Raw genomic sequence first — 13,083 nt, 5'->3', positions numbered from 1 at the left:
CACACCTGACACTGTGCTATCCTGGGAGGCAGGTACTGTTGCCGCGTCTGCTTTACAGATGAGGAAACTGAGTCACAAACAAGTTAAATGTCATGCCCAGAGTCACACACAGAGCTGTCCTCCCTCTCTGTCTCATCTGTGGCATCTGCAAATAGCCTTGGGAGTCAGCCGTACCCTCACCCCATCACCTTGGGCATATCCCACCCCCATCTAGCTGTGTCAGGGCAGAGATGTAGCCCCTGGCCCCAGGGCCCTGGAAGAGCCCGGCCTAATGGGTCAGGCCATTCGGGCCATGCTTCTACCTCTCCCTTCTGGGGAAGAGCACACCAGGCTAGGCCCCCTTGAGCCCTGCATGCCCCCCACTCCCTGACCCAGCCTCCTACCCAAGGGCAGTGGTCCTCACCACTTCCTCCCTGCAGGACTCGCGCTCTCCGATCTGATCCAGAAATACTTCGTGTCACCCACACTGTTCCGAGTGATCCGCCTGGCGCGGATCGGGCGTGTCCTGCGGCTGATCCGCGGGGCCAAGGGCATCCGGACTCTGCTCTTTGCCCTCATGATGTCCCTGCCTGCCCTCTTCAACATCGGCCTCCTCCTCTTCCTGGTCATGTTTATCTACTCCATCTTCGGCATGTCCAACTTTGCCTATGTCAAGAAGGAGTCGGGCATCGATGACATGTTCAACTTTGAGACCTTTGGCAACAGCATCATCTGCCTCTTCGAGATCACCACGTCGGCTGGCTGGGATGGGCTCCTCAACCCCATCCTCAACAGCGGGCCCCCTGACTGTGACCCTACACTCGAAAACCCAGGCACCAGTGTCAGGGGCGACTGTGGCAACCCCTCCATCGGCATCTGCTTCTTCTGCAGCTACATCATCATCTCCTTCCTCATCGTGGTCAACATGTACATTGCCATCATCCTGGAGAACTTCAATGTGGCCACTGAGGAGAGCAGCGAGCCCCTTGGCGAGGACGACTTTGAGATGTTCTACGAAACGTGGGAGAAGTTTGACCCTGATGCCACGCAGTTCATTGCCTACAGCCGCCTCTCTGACTTTGTGGACACCCTGCAGGAGCCACTGAGAATTGCCAAGCCCAACAAGATCAAGCTCATCACGCTGGACCTGCCCATGGTGCCAGGGGACAAGATCCACTGCCTGGACATCCTCTTTGCCCTCACCAAGGAAGTCCTAGGTGACTCTGGGGAAATGGACGCCCTCAAGGAGACCATGGAGGAGAAGTTCATGGCAGCCAACCCCTCCAAAGTCTCCTATGAGCCCATCACCACCACCCTCAAGAGGAAGCATGAGGAGGTGTGTGCCATCAAGATCCAGAGGGCCTACCGCCGGCACCTGCTCCAGCGCACTGTGAAGCAGGCATCCTACATGTACCGCCACAGCCAGGACGGCAGTGGGGATGGGGGTCCTGAGAAGGAGGGCCTGATCGCCAACACCATGAGCAAGATGTATGGCCACGAGAATGGGAACAGCAGTGTGCAGAGCACAGGTGAGGAAAAGGGCTCAACAGGGGACTCTGGACCTTCCATAGGACTCACACCCATCAGCCCCTCAGACGCTGCCCTCCCTCCTTCCCCATCCCCAGGGCAGACAGTGCGCCCGGGGGTCAAGGAATCTCTCGTCTAGGCAGTAACGAGGTGGCCAGCTGAGCCTGGCACAGCCCCAAAGCTCCCTCATGGTGCCTGCTCACTGAGGGAGCAGGGCTTTGAGTCTGCGACTGATCGGCTGTCTGTTGGGGACAGGATTTGGTCATGCTGGGGCTGACACCCAGGCCATGGAAAATGGGAATTGCACTCAGAGGCTCCACACTGGGCCTGAGGCTCCAGCTTCCATGATTTCTCATTTCAAGTTGTCCTCACCTCCTCATGGGCCCTGCTGCCTCTCCTCTTGGGGGGAGGTCAGAACACCAGAATCTCTGCCCCCCACGTTGGGGAGGAGCCAGCCTACGATGGATGGGTTAGCTGCCCTCCTGCCACCAGAGTCTTAAGGGCTATAGGCCTCTCCTCAGGAAGTGGCTCAGCCCCTCCCCCCCAGACCCCTCCTGGATAAAGATATATTTTAAAGATTTTATTTTTAAGTAATCTCCACACCTCACGTGGGGCTCGAACTCACAACTCCGAGATCAAGAGTCGCAGGCTCCACTGACTGAGCCAGCCAGGCACTCCCTGGATAAAGATGTCTTAACCTCAGTGAGAGTGGACACCTGACCCCAGGGGCCTACCAGCCCGCCCCCCAGCTGGGACATAGCTTCATCCTGCCAGCTCATGGATTCCCTGGAGAAGGGAAACGTTGCTGGTCCAGAAATGTCTCCCCAAGTCTGATTGGCCCCTGGATCCTAATGCATCTGGCTGGGGTTGTGGCCCCTGAAACCATTTCCTGCTTTGTCCATTGTGCAGGCCCCTGGCTCCCCTGGCTGGCCCCTAGGGGAAGAGCGGACGGAGGGTTCCACTTGAGAATTGTCTTTTTCTAGGAAGCATGGATGGCTGGGATAGGTTGGGTGTTGTCGGCTGCATCACTGCACTGGAGGCTTTCTTGGCCTGAACACCCAGACCTGGGGCGGGGCAGGGACCCTGGAGCTCCGGAGGTAGATTTCTGTTCCCTCCCTCCCTTCTTCACTCCTCCATTAGTGCCACAGGGCTCTTTGTGGCCTCACCAAGCCCTGAGATGCCCTCATCCCCCACCACATCTCTCTTTTCCTTCCTCCTCATCCTCTTCTTCCCCATCCTCAAAGTGATCCTAAGAGTGTTGTCGTTGCTCCCGTGTTAGAGATTTCAACACTGGGACACGCACAGCTCTCCTGGCTGAGGCCCAACCTTCCAACTTCCATTTTTGTTGGCACCACTGATCCGGGCATGGCAGAACCAGCCAGGCCTCTGCTGGCTCCCGGAGCTCAGAGGAGGCAGGGAGACACCTGCACAGGTGTCACTGGATTTATTCACTTGTGTGTGTGCCTTGTGTCTGCCTCACACCTACGTGTACAGCTGTGTGTGTGCGTTCAAGTACGTGAAGTGCTACGTCCTGTCTCTGCAAGTGTGTACCATGTCAGTGTGCCCCTGTAGTCTGACTGGTGTGTGTGTGTGTGTGTGTGTGTGTGTGTGTCTGTCTGTCTCCTGTGCAGGCCTGTTGGTGTGGTGTGCCTGTGCTATATGTGGATAAGTGTGAACGTGTGTGGGCAGGTTTGCACGTTGAGTCCCTGTTGACCTTAAGTTCCTCTTCTCTTTCTTCTTGTTTCTTGTGAACAGTTTGATTAAAACTCAGGAAGCAGCAAAACCTCCAAAACAATATGTGTGTGTGTGTGTGTGTGCGCGCGTGCGCGCGCGCGCACGCATACACGCTCGTGCGTTCCCGTGGCTGGAGCCTTCCTTTCTGTCTGCCCTGCTCGCGGGCCTCCTTGCCACCCGCTCTCCCTTCCTCCTAGTCTCTTTATCACACCCATTTGTCCCAGCCCTGCTCCCTGTCTCTTGCCTGTGTCCTCTGTGGAAGGAGGCCCCACTCCTTCCATCTTCCTGCACAAGTTCTGTCTCTTCCTGCAGAAGGTGCATCCTACAGAGGGCAGCCTCCTCCCTGACCAGCACCCTGCCCATGCCCCTTCCCTCCTCAGGCCCCAAACTAGGGTGGCCCCAAGAGCCTCAGCATCCGTTGGACGGGATACTTGCCATTGGACTGCATCCAGATTGCAGAGCCTCCCCTGCCCGTGGCCCCCTCCCCCCCACGTCCACATCCATTCCCACTCTGGGTGGGAACAGGCCCAAGCCAGGCTGGCAGGCAGGCTCCTTTGTACAGTTCTTATAATAAACCTCCCCCTGGTGCCTCTCACGTGCGAGCTTCTTCCTTCCGCACCTCCGCATGTGGACACTGACGGGGTCTGAGGGCTGCAAGGACAAGAAGGGCTGGTGGGGATTGAAGCCAAATGAGGAAGGCTCGGGGAGCCTCAGGGTGGGGAGAGGGCCCCAATTCCCCCTCTGGCCCAGTCCAGCTCTTTCTTGCCCCCCTCCAAAAGGAGGCTTGGACTCTGAAAATTAAGAAAGGGGAACCTCACTAAAATGGAGTCGTGAGGTTCAACAGAGGAAGCGCTCAGGCTCCACCACTCATCATCAGTGTAGACCCAACAGAGATGACCTTGCAGGTGGACACCAATTTACTATCCCTGAAGCTGAGAAGAAAAGCTTTCCTCCTGCCCTGGCAACAGCCCAGCCAATGAGAGACAGTCACAGCTCGGCCAATGAGAAGCCACCATACTTCCAGCTCCCACTTCACACCAATGGACTTTTGTTTACAACAGCCTTCCCAAGGTCCCCCTTTCCTCTGTAAAGGAGCGCGCCCTCTCCTTTGTGGACATGCCCGCGGTTTTGCCTTCCTTGCTTGTTTGGCATTGCAATTTTCTGCCATTCCGGAATCAACCTGTCTTTTGCTGGTAAAATACCTGGCAGTTTTATTTTTAAGGTTACAATTCCAACCTCTTAGCTGGAGTCCAAGAGGCCAGGTAAGGTCAAGGGGCGTGGCCCTCCACCCCTAACAGCACCACGCTCCCTCTCCCCACCCGTGATGGTGCCCAGGAAATGGTATTGGGACCCAGTGGCCCGAGTCCCTCCTCTCTGGACCCTTCACTTCTCTGTGCGCCACCCCCCACCCCCGCCAAAGGCCCAGAGGTGCCTGAGGGACACATGGTGTGACCCCTCCCTCTCCTCAGAGATACTACCCCCCTAAAGACCCTGCCTCTGAACCCTGACCTCAGAGAGCCCAGGGTCCCTATGGACCTGTGACAATGAGTAATATATGATGTAGTGAGGTGAGTCCACAGTCCTGGTGGGTGAAATATAATTTCATATATAATTTTGTTTTCTACAACTTGATTTCTGATTCCCAGGGCTGTATGTGTTCAAACTAGTAAACACTCCTTTACAAGATTCCTGCACCCCCTTTTCCTGGGTCCTGAGGTTACGTGGCATCACAGGCCACCCTGACATCCCTCAGCCGTCTTCCTGAGGCCCCTTCCCACCTTGCTGTTCTCTTTGCGTGGGGAGAGGGGCTCAGCATCCCTGCAGGGTCCTGAGCCCCCCACCAGGGTGCTGACCTCCCTCCGTGAGGTGGGGGTGGGGCTCCTTCTCACTGTAAGTTTCTGCAAACCGTGGGGCTCTGTCCGGCTCCAAGGACAGGAGATCTCGCGCAGTGCCCTGACCCACCCTTCCCCTGAGCCTTGAATAGTGGAGGAAAAGAGGCAAAATACTGGATGAAAAACATAAGCTAACATTTCAAAATCATCCAGTTTGGAGAGCCAGTTATCAGTGCTACTCCCCACCTTCCTGAGGGTAAACTGTGCTCCCAGATTTCTCACCAAACGCTCAGATACTGGATTCCCTTCCACGCTTATGACGGCCCCGAAGTGAAGAATGGATTATTACGATTACTTCTGTCTTACACGAATGAGGAAACTTGGGCTCTGAGGGTTAAGAATGGGTGTTGCTTAACTGGGGTGCTGTTGGCATGTGGAGCAAGAAATCTGCTTTGTGAGACACTGTCCCTCCCGCTGCAGGGAATTCAGCACCCCTGGTCCGTGAAGGCCAGTGGTGCCCATTGGTCACTGCGACCACTGAAACGGTCCCAGTACCTTTCCGAATGCTCCCGTGGGGGGCGGGGGGAGGGGGCAGGATCACCCCTTGTTGAGAAGCACCAGGGAACGTGGGGCGGCTTTCTACCTGGTACACGGCAGGGCCGGGAATCAAACCTTCTTAGCCAGCAGGCCTCCTCCACAAAACAGCCAGCGGAACAGAGCCAGGAAGAGTGGGCCGAGGGGAGGGCAGAACTCTGAACCCCTCCTTCCAAACTGAGGTTGTGTCCTCTCCCACGCTTCCCAGCGTTGCTGGGGGGGAGGGGGTCCCTGACCTCTTGCCTCCTCAAACTCCTAAGCCCCTCGTCCCCTCTCCGCATGCCCCCATCTCTTGACTTGATGCTGTCTTCCTGGAAAGGTGAAGTGGGGGCTGCCAGATGTTAGGGTCTTTTGCAGCCCAGGGAAGCCGGGGACAGAGGCAGGAGTGGGCTTATAAGGCCTCCTGTTCCAGGAAAGAAAAGACGTCACTAGCCCCAGACAGAACTCTGTGCTGTTGTCACCAGAGAGGGAACAGCACAGCCCCAACTGTGACAAATAACCCCGAAGGCGCAGGGGGCGGGTGGAGGGGGGGGCACGGCTTCCACCCGCTCCTGAAAACGGATCCCCGCCCGGCATGAATGGGAATGAAGGCCAAAGGACACATCTGCATCCTTGCGCACAGGGGGACGTGGATGTGTGGATGTGTTTGCAAGATGCCAACTGCCCCCAGCCTCCATCCCCCCTGAGGCCACCCTGGGCCCCGGGACCAGCTCCTGAGCAGGGCCCGCACCACACAGCCCAGGCAACACACCCGTTTGAGCATACACCCGTGCGCACACACAGGTGTGTAGCCCAAGCCTTCCCCCATTAGCTTCCCAACGTCGGGGGGACACTAGCTCCAAAGCTAACCAAGGCCTCCATTATGAGGAGGTACTTTACTAAATGCAAAGACCCCTGGATTCCCCCCCTCCCCATTCCTCTGGAGGGTCTCCAATCACCGCCACCAGCACAAGGGGACTGTGGTCCCCAGGCTGACCTCAGGTGATGTTTATATTCCTGGGCTGTTTGTTCTACGAACTGAACATCTGACACCTTTTCAGAGAAATGTTTTTTTTCATCTGGAACATCTGGGAACAGCAAGAACATCTGGGACTGCCAGGAACGAGCTGTACCTCGGATGAAAACTTAACTCTCCAGTCCCCATTTTCTATAGCTCTGGTCCTGGCTGGCACTCCTTGGGTGTAGCCCCTACTAGGGGCCTATGCCCACCAGGACGAAGGGGGTACCACCCAGATCCCTGCCTTTCTCATTGTCAACCCTGGCGTGGGAGGCAGCTCCACATCTCTCTAAACCCAAACAGATTCACCAGTAACATAGGCTGTTGGAAAAATGGAAGGTGGTGGGGAGAACGAGATGTAGACAGCGGACACATAGAATTCAGCATCTTTCTTCCTCTCCTGAAACGGGGAGGTCGGGCGGCGGGGCAGAGAAGGAATGGGGGGACAGGAGAGAAAAGGGAGGAGACATAAAACTCAGAATGGGCTCAGCTGCGGGACTGAGGTATGCAAGTCTGCCACGTGTGGCCATGCAGGTTGTGCACTGCACGAGGGCCACCCTGGCCCCCAAGGGGCAAAAGTTGTGTATGACCCAGGGATTGGGGCACAAACTGAACTTAGTTCCAGAACACTATGGTTTCATCCACCACTCTACTGACTGGCAAGATAAAGCCAGAGAGCCTCTTAGTTTCAGAATCTGAAGATTCCCCAGCACTAGCCTCCTGTCCCCCTGCCCAAGACCCGAGAGCTATGGACAAATCCCTGGGAGTCCCTTGATTAGCTGAGTTGTAGGTTTTTTCTAAGCTGTCTCTACCTACCTAAGTTCACCCCCTTTTTGAGAACAAATTCTCTCACCAGGTGAGGAAGGGAGGCCTCTTGCCAGGGTCTGGACCATGTCTTGTCCCAGGTGGCTGTCACACCTGGCTCTTGCTCAAGAACCTCTGTGGCTCCCTTCCTCCACAGGGTCAAATCTACGTCAACCCCCAACATGGCTGCCTGCACTCCAGCCAAGAGGCTGCACTCTGGGCCTCTCCAGGTGCTGGGCCTGGGCCCACAGCTGCCCCCCACACCCCTGTACCATCCTCCCTTGGTGCCTCTCTTCCTGCAGAGCGCAGGTTGAGCCCGAGCCAAGGAGCTGTGCTCACACTCACCCACAGGACCCATGTGTACTCAGCTAAGTGCCTGGGAATCTGAACTGTACAATAGGAGGCCAGGGGACTCCAGGACATGACCATCAGTGGGGTGGGGACAAGGGGAGGGACCCACAAGCTACCCTCAGAAGACTGAGAGGCTCCTGCCTCCCAGGGTCCCCCCCACCGTGGTGGACCCCAGCTGTGATGCCCTTTGAGCCTTAGCAGCACAGCTGACAAGAAAGCCCTCCCTCCCCCGCCCTCCCCCAGGGTCCCCGGAGAGCTGGTGCCTCCCCTGGGTCCCAATTTGCATGGCAGGAAGGGGCCTGGTGGGGAAGAGGCGGGGAGGGGACCGGCTGCAGCCCAGGCAGTTACACGTTTCCCCCCCCAGGAGCCTCTGTCCTCGTCACCAGCTCGGGGTCAGAGAGAGAGACGGAGTGGTAACCATGGCCGAGCTGGTGCTGTCTCCCATGCCCAGCAACTGGCTGGTGGTGTTGCTGCTGCTTCTGTCAGGTACGGCACCCCCGAAACGAGACCCGTGGTTTCGCTCTCTGTCACGGCCTGTTTGCTTGTTTCCACCGCTCTGTGTCCTGCTCTCTCCAACCTCCCCCTTCTGTCTCTCACACTTTCGGCCTCCTGTCTCCCTCTGACTGCTCCGGGGCCTGGGTCTGGCGTATCACCTACTCTGAGGAGCTCAGGGGGTCTGTGGCCCCAGCCCCTCTCCTGTTTGGAGGGCGTCAGGCCGAGCTGGGTGTGAGGTGAGGGGTTGGTGTCCATGACGTGGTTCACCCCCAGTCCCTTGAGGGCATTGTGTGGGGGCGACACAGGAGAGAGGCTGCCCCCGACCAGACCCTGGGACGTGCATGGTCCAGAAATGGTCCCCTGGTCTGGAAGACAGGACAGCCATCCAGCTGTGACTTCCCTCCTGGTCTCATCCAGGGTGCCTGCTCAAGGCCGTTGGTCAGGTCAAAGGCAGAAGGAGGGGCGGGAAGTGGATTTCTGGTGACCCTGCTCCATTCCAGTCTCTCTGGAGCGCTGCTACGGTGGGGCTGAGGGGTCTCGAAACTGATGTCCTGAGAGGAGGAAGTGGGTCTAGGAATGCTGGGGGCCCCAGGGGTGGGGCAGCCACTTTCCAGGGGAGAGCCCTGACCCAGCCCCGCCTACTTCCTCCCACCCAGCAGGTGTGCCAGCAGCCAAAACAGAAGACCTGTACCAGGATCCCAAAGGTCAGCTACTTCCCCTGCCCCTCCTGGGGGCAAGTGTGTCTGTGTCCAATGCTGGTCCCGGTCCCAGGGTCCATGGCTGCCTCTTGTGCCCTTGTGCCCCTGCATCTCCCCAGCCGGTACACCCATCTCTAGGCTACCTTAGGGTCTCCATCTCAGAGGCCTGGCTCCGAGGGACCCCCAGCACCCCTCCTGCCAGCTGTCACCCTCATTAGACATAAGTGTTCCAGTCCCAGAGACTAAGGGGTGTGACTAAACCCAGGCTGGGAGGCGGGGAGCAAGAGGGAGTTCCACTGGGGACTCAGGCTGGGTCTGTCTAGCGGGGTTGGGGGGGGGTCGGACTCAGCCCGGGAAAGAGTCTGTATCTTTAGGGGCTCTGACAGGCCATAGGGCCTCAGGGATTCCTACGGTTCGCTTACTGGGAACGAGGCAGGAGGGAGGCTTCTTGGAGTAAGTATGTGGGAGAAAAAGAAGATTTAGGAATAAAAACGAAGGGAGAGCACCAGGCCAGGTGGGGGACTGTCCTATGGGCCTCTGGACCCCAGCAGGAGAGGCCTAGATCAGGCTGCTGTATAGGCATGGAAAGGAATCGGAAGGTTCCAGAGCCCTTCTAAAGGAAAATCAAATGCTGGGGCTCAGGGGGGTGGTGCAATCAGGAAGGGGCGGGACCCGGTGGTTTGGCCTCTGGCCACTCACATGGCTCAGCTCCTCCACACCTCTGCCTCATGACCGTCCTATACCCCAAAGCAAGGACAGACAAGGGTGGGGGTCCGTGGTTGGGCTGGCAGTCGGGAAGATGCAGAGCGGGATTTTGATCCCGGCCTCGGTGCCCACAGGAAGCACTTGTGCCCGGATCTGGCAGAACCCACGTTTCATAGCCCGGAAAAGGGGAGCCATGGTGGAGATCAGGTGCTACACAAAGGACCTGGGAGCGGTGAGCTGGCTACGGAAGCGGGAGACGGACTTGGAGCCCAAGCCACTGCTGAAAGACGCCCGCATCCTAGAGAGCCAGAACGGCACCTTTGCCACCCTCACCATCCAGGGCATCCAGTTTCAGGACAACGGCATCTACTTCTGCCAGCAGAAGTGCTTGAAGGAGTCCCCCAGCAAGGGCTGTGGCACTGAGCTGCGAGTCATGGGTGTGTTCGGGGCCTGCCCTCCAGCCAGGGGGGGAGAAGGGGTGACGGGGCCACGGAGCCTTCACTGAGCCACCCTCACCCCTGCCCCAGCCCGGCCTGCCGCCCGTGGGGGGGCCACATGGTGAAGGTGGCCGCGGCCACAGAACACCCAGGAGAGCCGCTGAGGAGGTCCTGAGGGGTGCAGGCCCAAAGAGGGGGCCCCGGCCTCACCACCCCCTGCCACCTCCCCACAGGATTCAGCACCATAGCACAGTTGAAGAGGAGGAACACGCTGAAAGATGGCATCATCATGATCCAGACCCTGCTCATCATCCTCTTCATCATCGTGCCCATCTTCCTGCTGTTGGACAAGGTGACCACGGGGGCCAGGGGGGCGGCCATGGGGCAGGCCAGACGTGGGCAGGGTCTCCATCTCCCCAGCCCCATAGCCTGCCCACTGACACCTGTTCAAACTCTCCTTCATTCGTTCGGTTGTTCTGGCAGAGGGCACCTCACCTCCTCACCCCTCGCCCCTCACCCCCAACCCCTCCCCCAGGGCCAGTCTCCCTGGCCCTCCCCAGCCTGGCCCAGCAGTGGATGGGGTGGGGGAAGCTAACTCTCTGCTCTCCATCCCTCGCCCCGCCAGGATGACAGCAAGCCCGGAATGGATGAAGACCACACCTACGAGGTAAGGGACGGGGGGACCCCGCGGCGCTGGGGGCTGTGGAGTGCTTGATGGCACCGTCCACTGGCGTGGTCAAGGAGTAACCAAGGCCTAAGCACCGTTCCATGTCTCCAGGGCCTGAACATTGACCAGACAGCCACCTATGAGGACATAGTGACTCTACGGACGGGAGAGGTGAAGTGGTCAGTGGGGGAGCACCCAGGCCAAGAGTGAGGGGCCGGCCCTCCCCACGCCTCTGGGCCCAGCCAGCTGGGCCTTCGTGGACTGCTTCAGAGCCACCGCCAGCTCCCAGCTCATCTCTTCCCCGGACCTCGGTCAGCCTCCGAAGCTGGCCCACCAGATCTGCCTGCCCCTCTAGCCCCTGGTCTCCAGCTCTTACCGAGGAGACCAGAGTACAAGGAGTGTAGGGCGGTGATGTGGAGTGAGGAGTTCTCTGGGGACAGACTGGACCCAGCCTTCTGGGGGTGCTATGTGGGAATCCATCCCACGTTCAGGACGGGGAAGACAGAGGCTTATCCGAAACCTGCAAATGGACTCAGAGCAGACCAGCTTCCTGCAGAGCCTGGGAAAGGTGGTGGCCCATCCCACTTGGCCACAGAGGGGCCAGGGAGAGCCACCTGCCTCTCCCACTCTCTCCTGCCCTCTCCTACCCCAGGGAGCTCCTAGCCTTGATCCCATTCTCCTATGGAATAAACGGTGTGTCGTGAAACTACACACAGGCTTGTGACATCTATGGGTTTGGAGTGGGCGAGAGTCTCTCTGGGCACAAATGTTTGGGCCCCTGTGGGCCCGTGGGGTGCGGGAGAGGATGACTGCCATAGGGCTCACGGACCTCTCCCGTGCTCACGGGCTTCTCTCTGAAGGCCTGGCTGGGATCTGTGGACATGCCTTCCATCTTCCGTTAGCTGGGCCCAGCCTGGAGAAAAGCTAACAGCCCTTATTGGCGGGCATGCCCCCATCCTGCCTTCTCTTTAGCCCACGAGCAGCGCTTGGGTCCTGCTCTGTAGGGCAGGGGTCTCAGCCCTGGAGGAGCTTGCCCTCAACCACCCATCCCAATCCTACTGTCCTTTAATGCCCTCCACCTACAAGAAGCCCTCCCAAATATCCCCAGGCCCTGCCCCAGCCCTGTTACTGGCCTGTGCTGCCCATGCTGGCCATGTTCTCCAGATAAATGAATCCCTACCAAGCCTGGAAATTTTGTTTTTAAGTTTGACCCAGAGCCATGCAAGAGAGAGATTCCTAAAGAGGGATGCTTTGCGGTGGTGAAGTTTGGGGGTCCTTCATCAGGTGACTCCTTCAGCCTTTCCCAGCACCACATCAGAGGTCCCCTAGGGCCCCAAGCTCCCCACAAAATGATCCCTAGGGCCCTACAAATTAGGGCCCCGACCTGCCAGCTGCAGGAGTGACTGGGAACAACTCCCAGCTAGGATCTCAGGTGCCATTAACCTCTATGTGCAAAGCCAGGCCTCGCTCTACTTCCTGTTGACCTTGGGGGGACCCTGAAACACCTCTTTGCCACTCATGCTCTGGCTTCAGGCCAGAGAAATCTCTGCCCCCAGGGTGCTGCCAGTTTCACTGGAGAACCAAGCCCAGCATGTGGGGGCCAATAAGGGCAGCCATCAATTTTTACTAGCTTCTCCCTGGAACTCCAGGTAGGGCAGGGGGCTGAGGTACCTGGCCCTGGGGTTTCCAACAGTCATTCTCTGCATCGCTCAGTGGCGCTCCCTCAAAGCCATGCTGGGCAGGCCAGGTAGGGCCCTCTCCCTCCCTGGTCTCTGGGCTGTCCGAGAAAACTGGTTTGTTTTGGCATCTGCCTCCACTGAGCCAGAGCCCTTCCTCTCCTGCTGCTTTGCATAGGGGCGCTAATTCTGTCTTTCTACCTCCACGAGGGACCCTGGCAGCCGGGCTGGGGGTGGGAGGGAGTCTTCACTTCTCCCCCAAGCAGGGTCTCCCCCAGCCTGGGGCTGCCCTGAGTCTGGGGAGGCACTGGCTTTATGAAAAGACTAATAGTTCTGAATAACTGAGTTTCCGTAATGCTTTGCAGTACTGTTGGCAGGGAACTATTCGAGCAGCAAGGCCTGCCTCTTTCCCCAGACACCCCTAAAAGGTATCTGCCCTCATGGTTATGATGTAGAAGACCTCCCTGGCCTGTTTTTCTGTCTTAGGTGCTTGTGCCATGGGTATCGCCGTCTCTATCTTATGGGTCCCTGGCCCCCAGAACTGACTGAGGCGGTGGAGATGAAGCTGGATGATCCTGGTGGGGATG

The 13,083-nt window shown here is 58.2% G+C and overlaps 2 protein-coding genes across 3 annotated transcripts in view; both read left to right on the top strand.

Annotated features, from left to right (window-relative positions):
* The window catches only part of SCN4A (sodium voltage-gated channel alpha subunit 4), a 29,808-nt gene extending 25,993 nt beyond the window's left edge, over positions 1 to 3,815 (top strand). Inside the window, exon 24 of the mRNA XM_047833624.1 lies at positions 420 to 3,815. Within this exon, the coding sequence (XP_047689580.1) occupies positions 420 to 1,645 (1,226 nt within the window). The 3' untranslated portion in view covers positions 1,646 to 3,815. The remainder of the gene's footprint in view (positions 1 to 419) is intronic.
* Positions 3,816 to 8,139: 4,324 nt separating this feature from the next.
* On the top strand, positions 8,140 to 11,531 carry CD79B (CD79b molecule). Of its 2 annotated transcripts, none has more exons than XM_047834041.1 (6): positions 8,140 to 8,304; positions 8,970 to 9,017; positions 9,851 to 10,153; positions 10,387 to 10,505; positions 10,779 to 10,820; positions 10,932 to 11,531. In XM_047834041.1, exons 1-6 carry the CDS (start codon positions 8,238 to 8,240, stop codon positions 11,028 to 11,030), a joined length of 678 nt encoding a protein of 225 aa, XP_047689997.1. In that variant the 5' UTR covers positions 8,140 to 8,237; the 3' UTR covers positions 11,031 to 11,531. The 2 variants fall into 2 exon arrangements, with proteins under 2 accessions (XP_047689997.1, XP_047689998.1); XM_047834042.1 differs by having other exon boundaries at positions 8,143 to 8,304; positions 8,973 to 9,017.
* The last annotated feature ends 1,552 nt before the right edge of the window (positions 11,532 to 13,083 follow it).

Source organism: Prionailurus viverrinus, chromosome E1 (genome assembly GCF_022837055.1).
Source record: "Prionailurus viverrinus isolate Anna chromosome E1, UM_Priviv_1.0, whole genome shotgun sequence".
Lineage (NCBI taxonomy): Eukaryota > Metazoa > Chordata > Mammalia > Carnivora > Felidae > Prionailurus > Prionailurus viverrinus.
The sequence above is the reverse complement of the archived record's forward strand: the minus strand, read 5'-3'. Positions and strand labels throughout refer to the sequence as shown.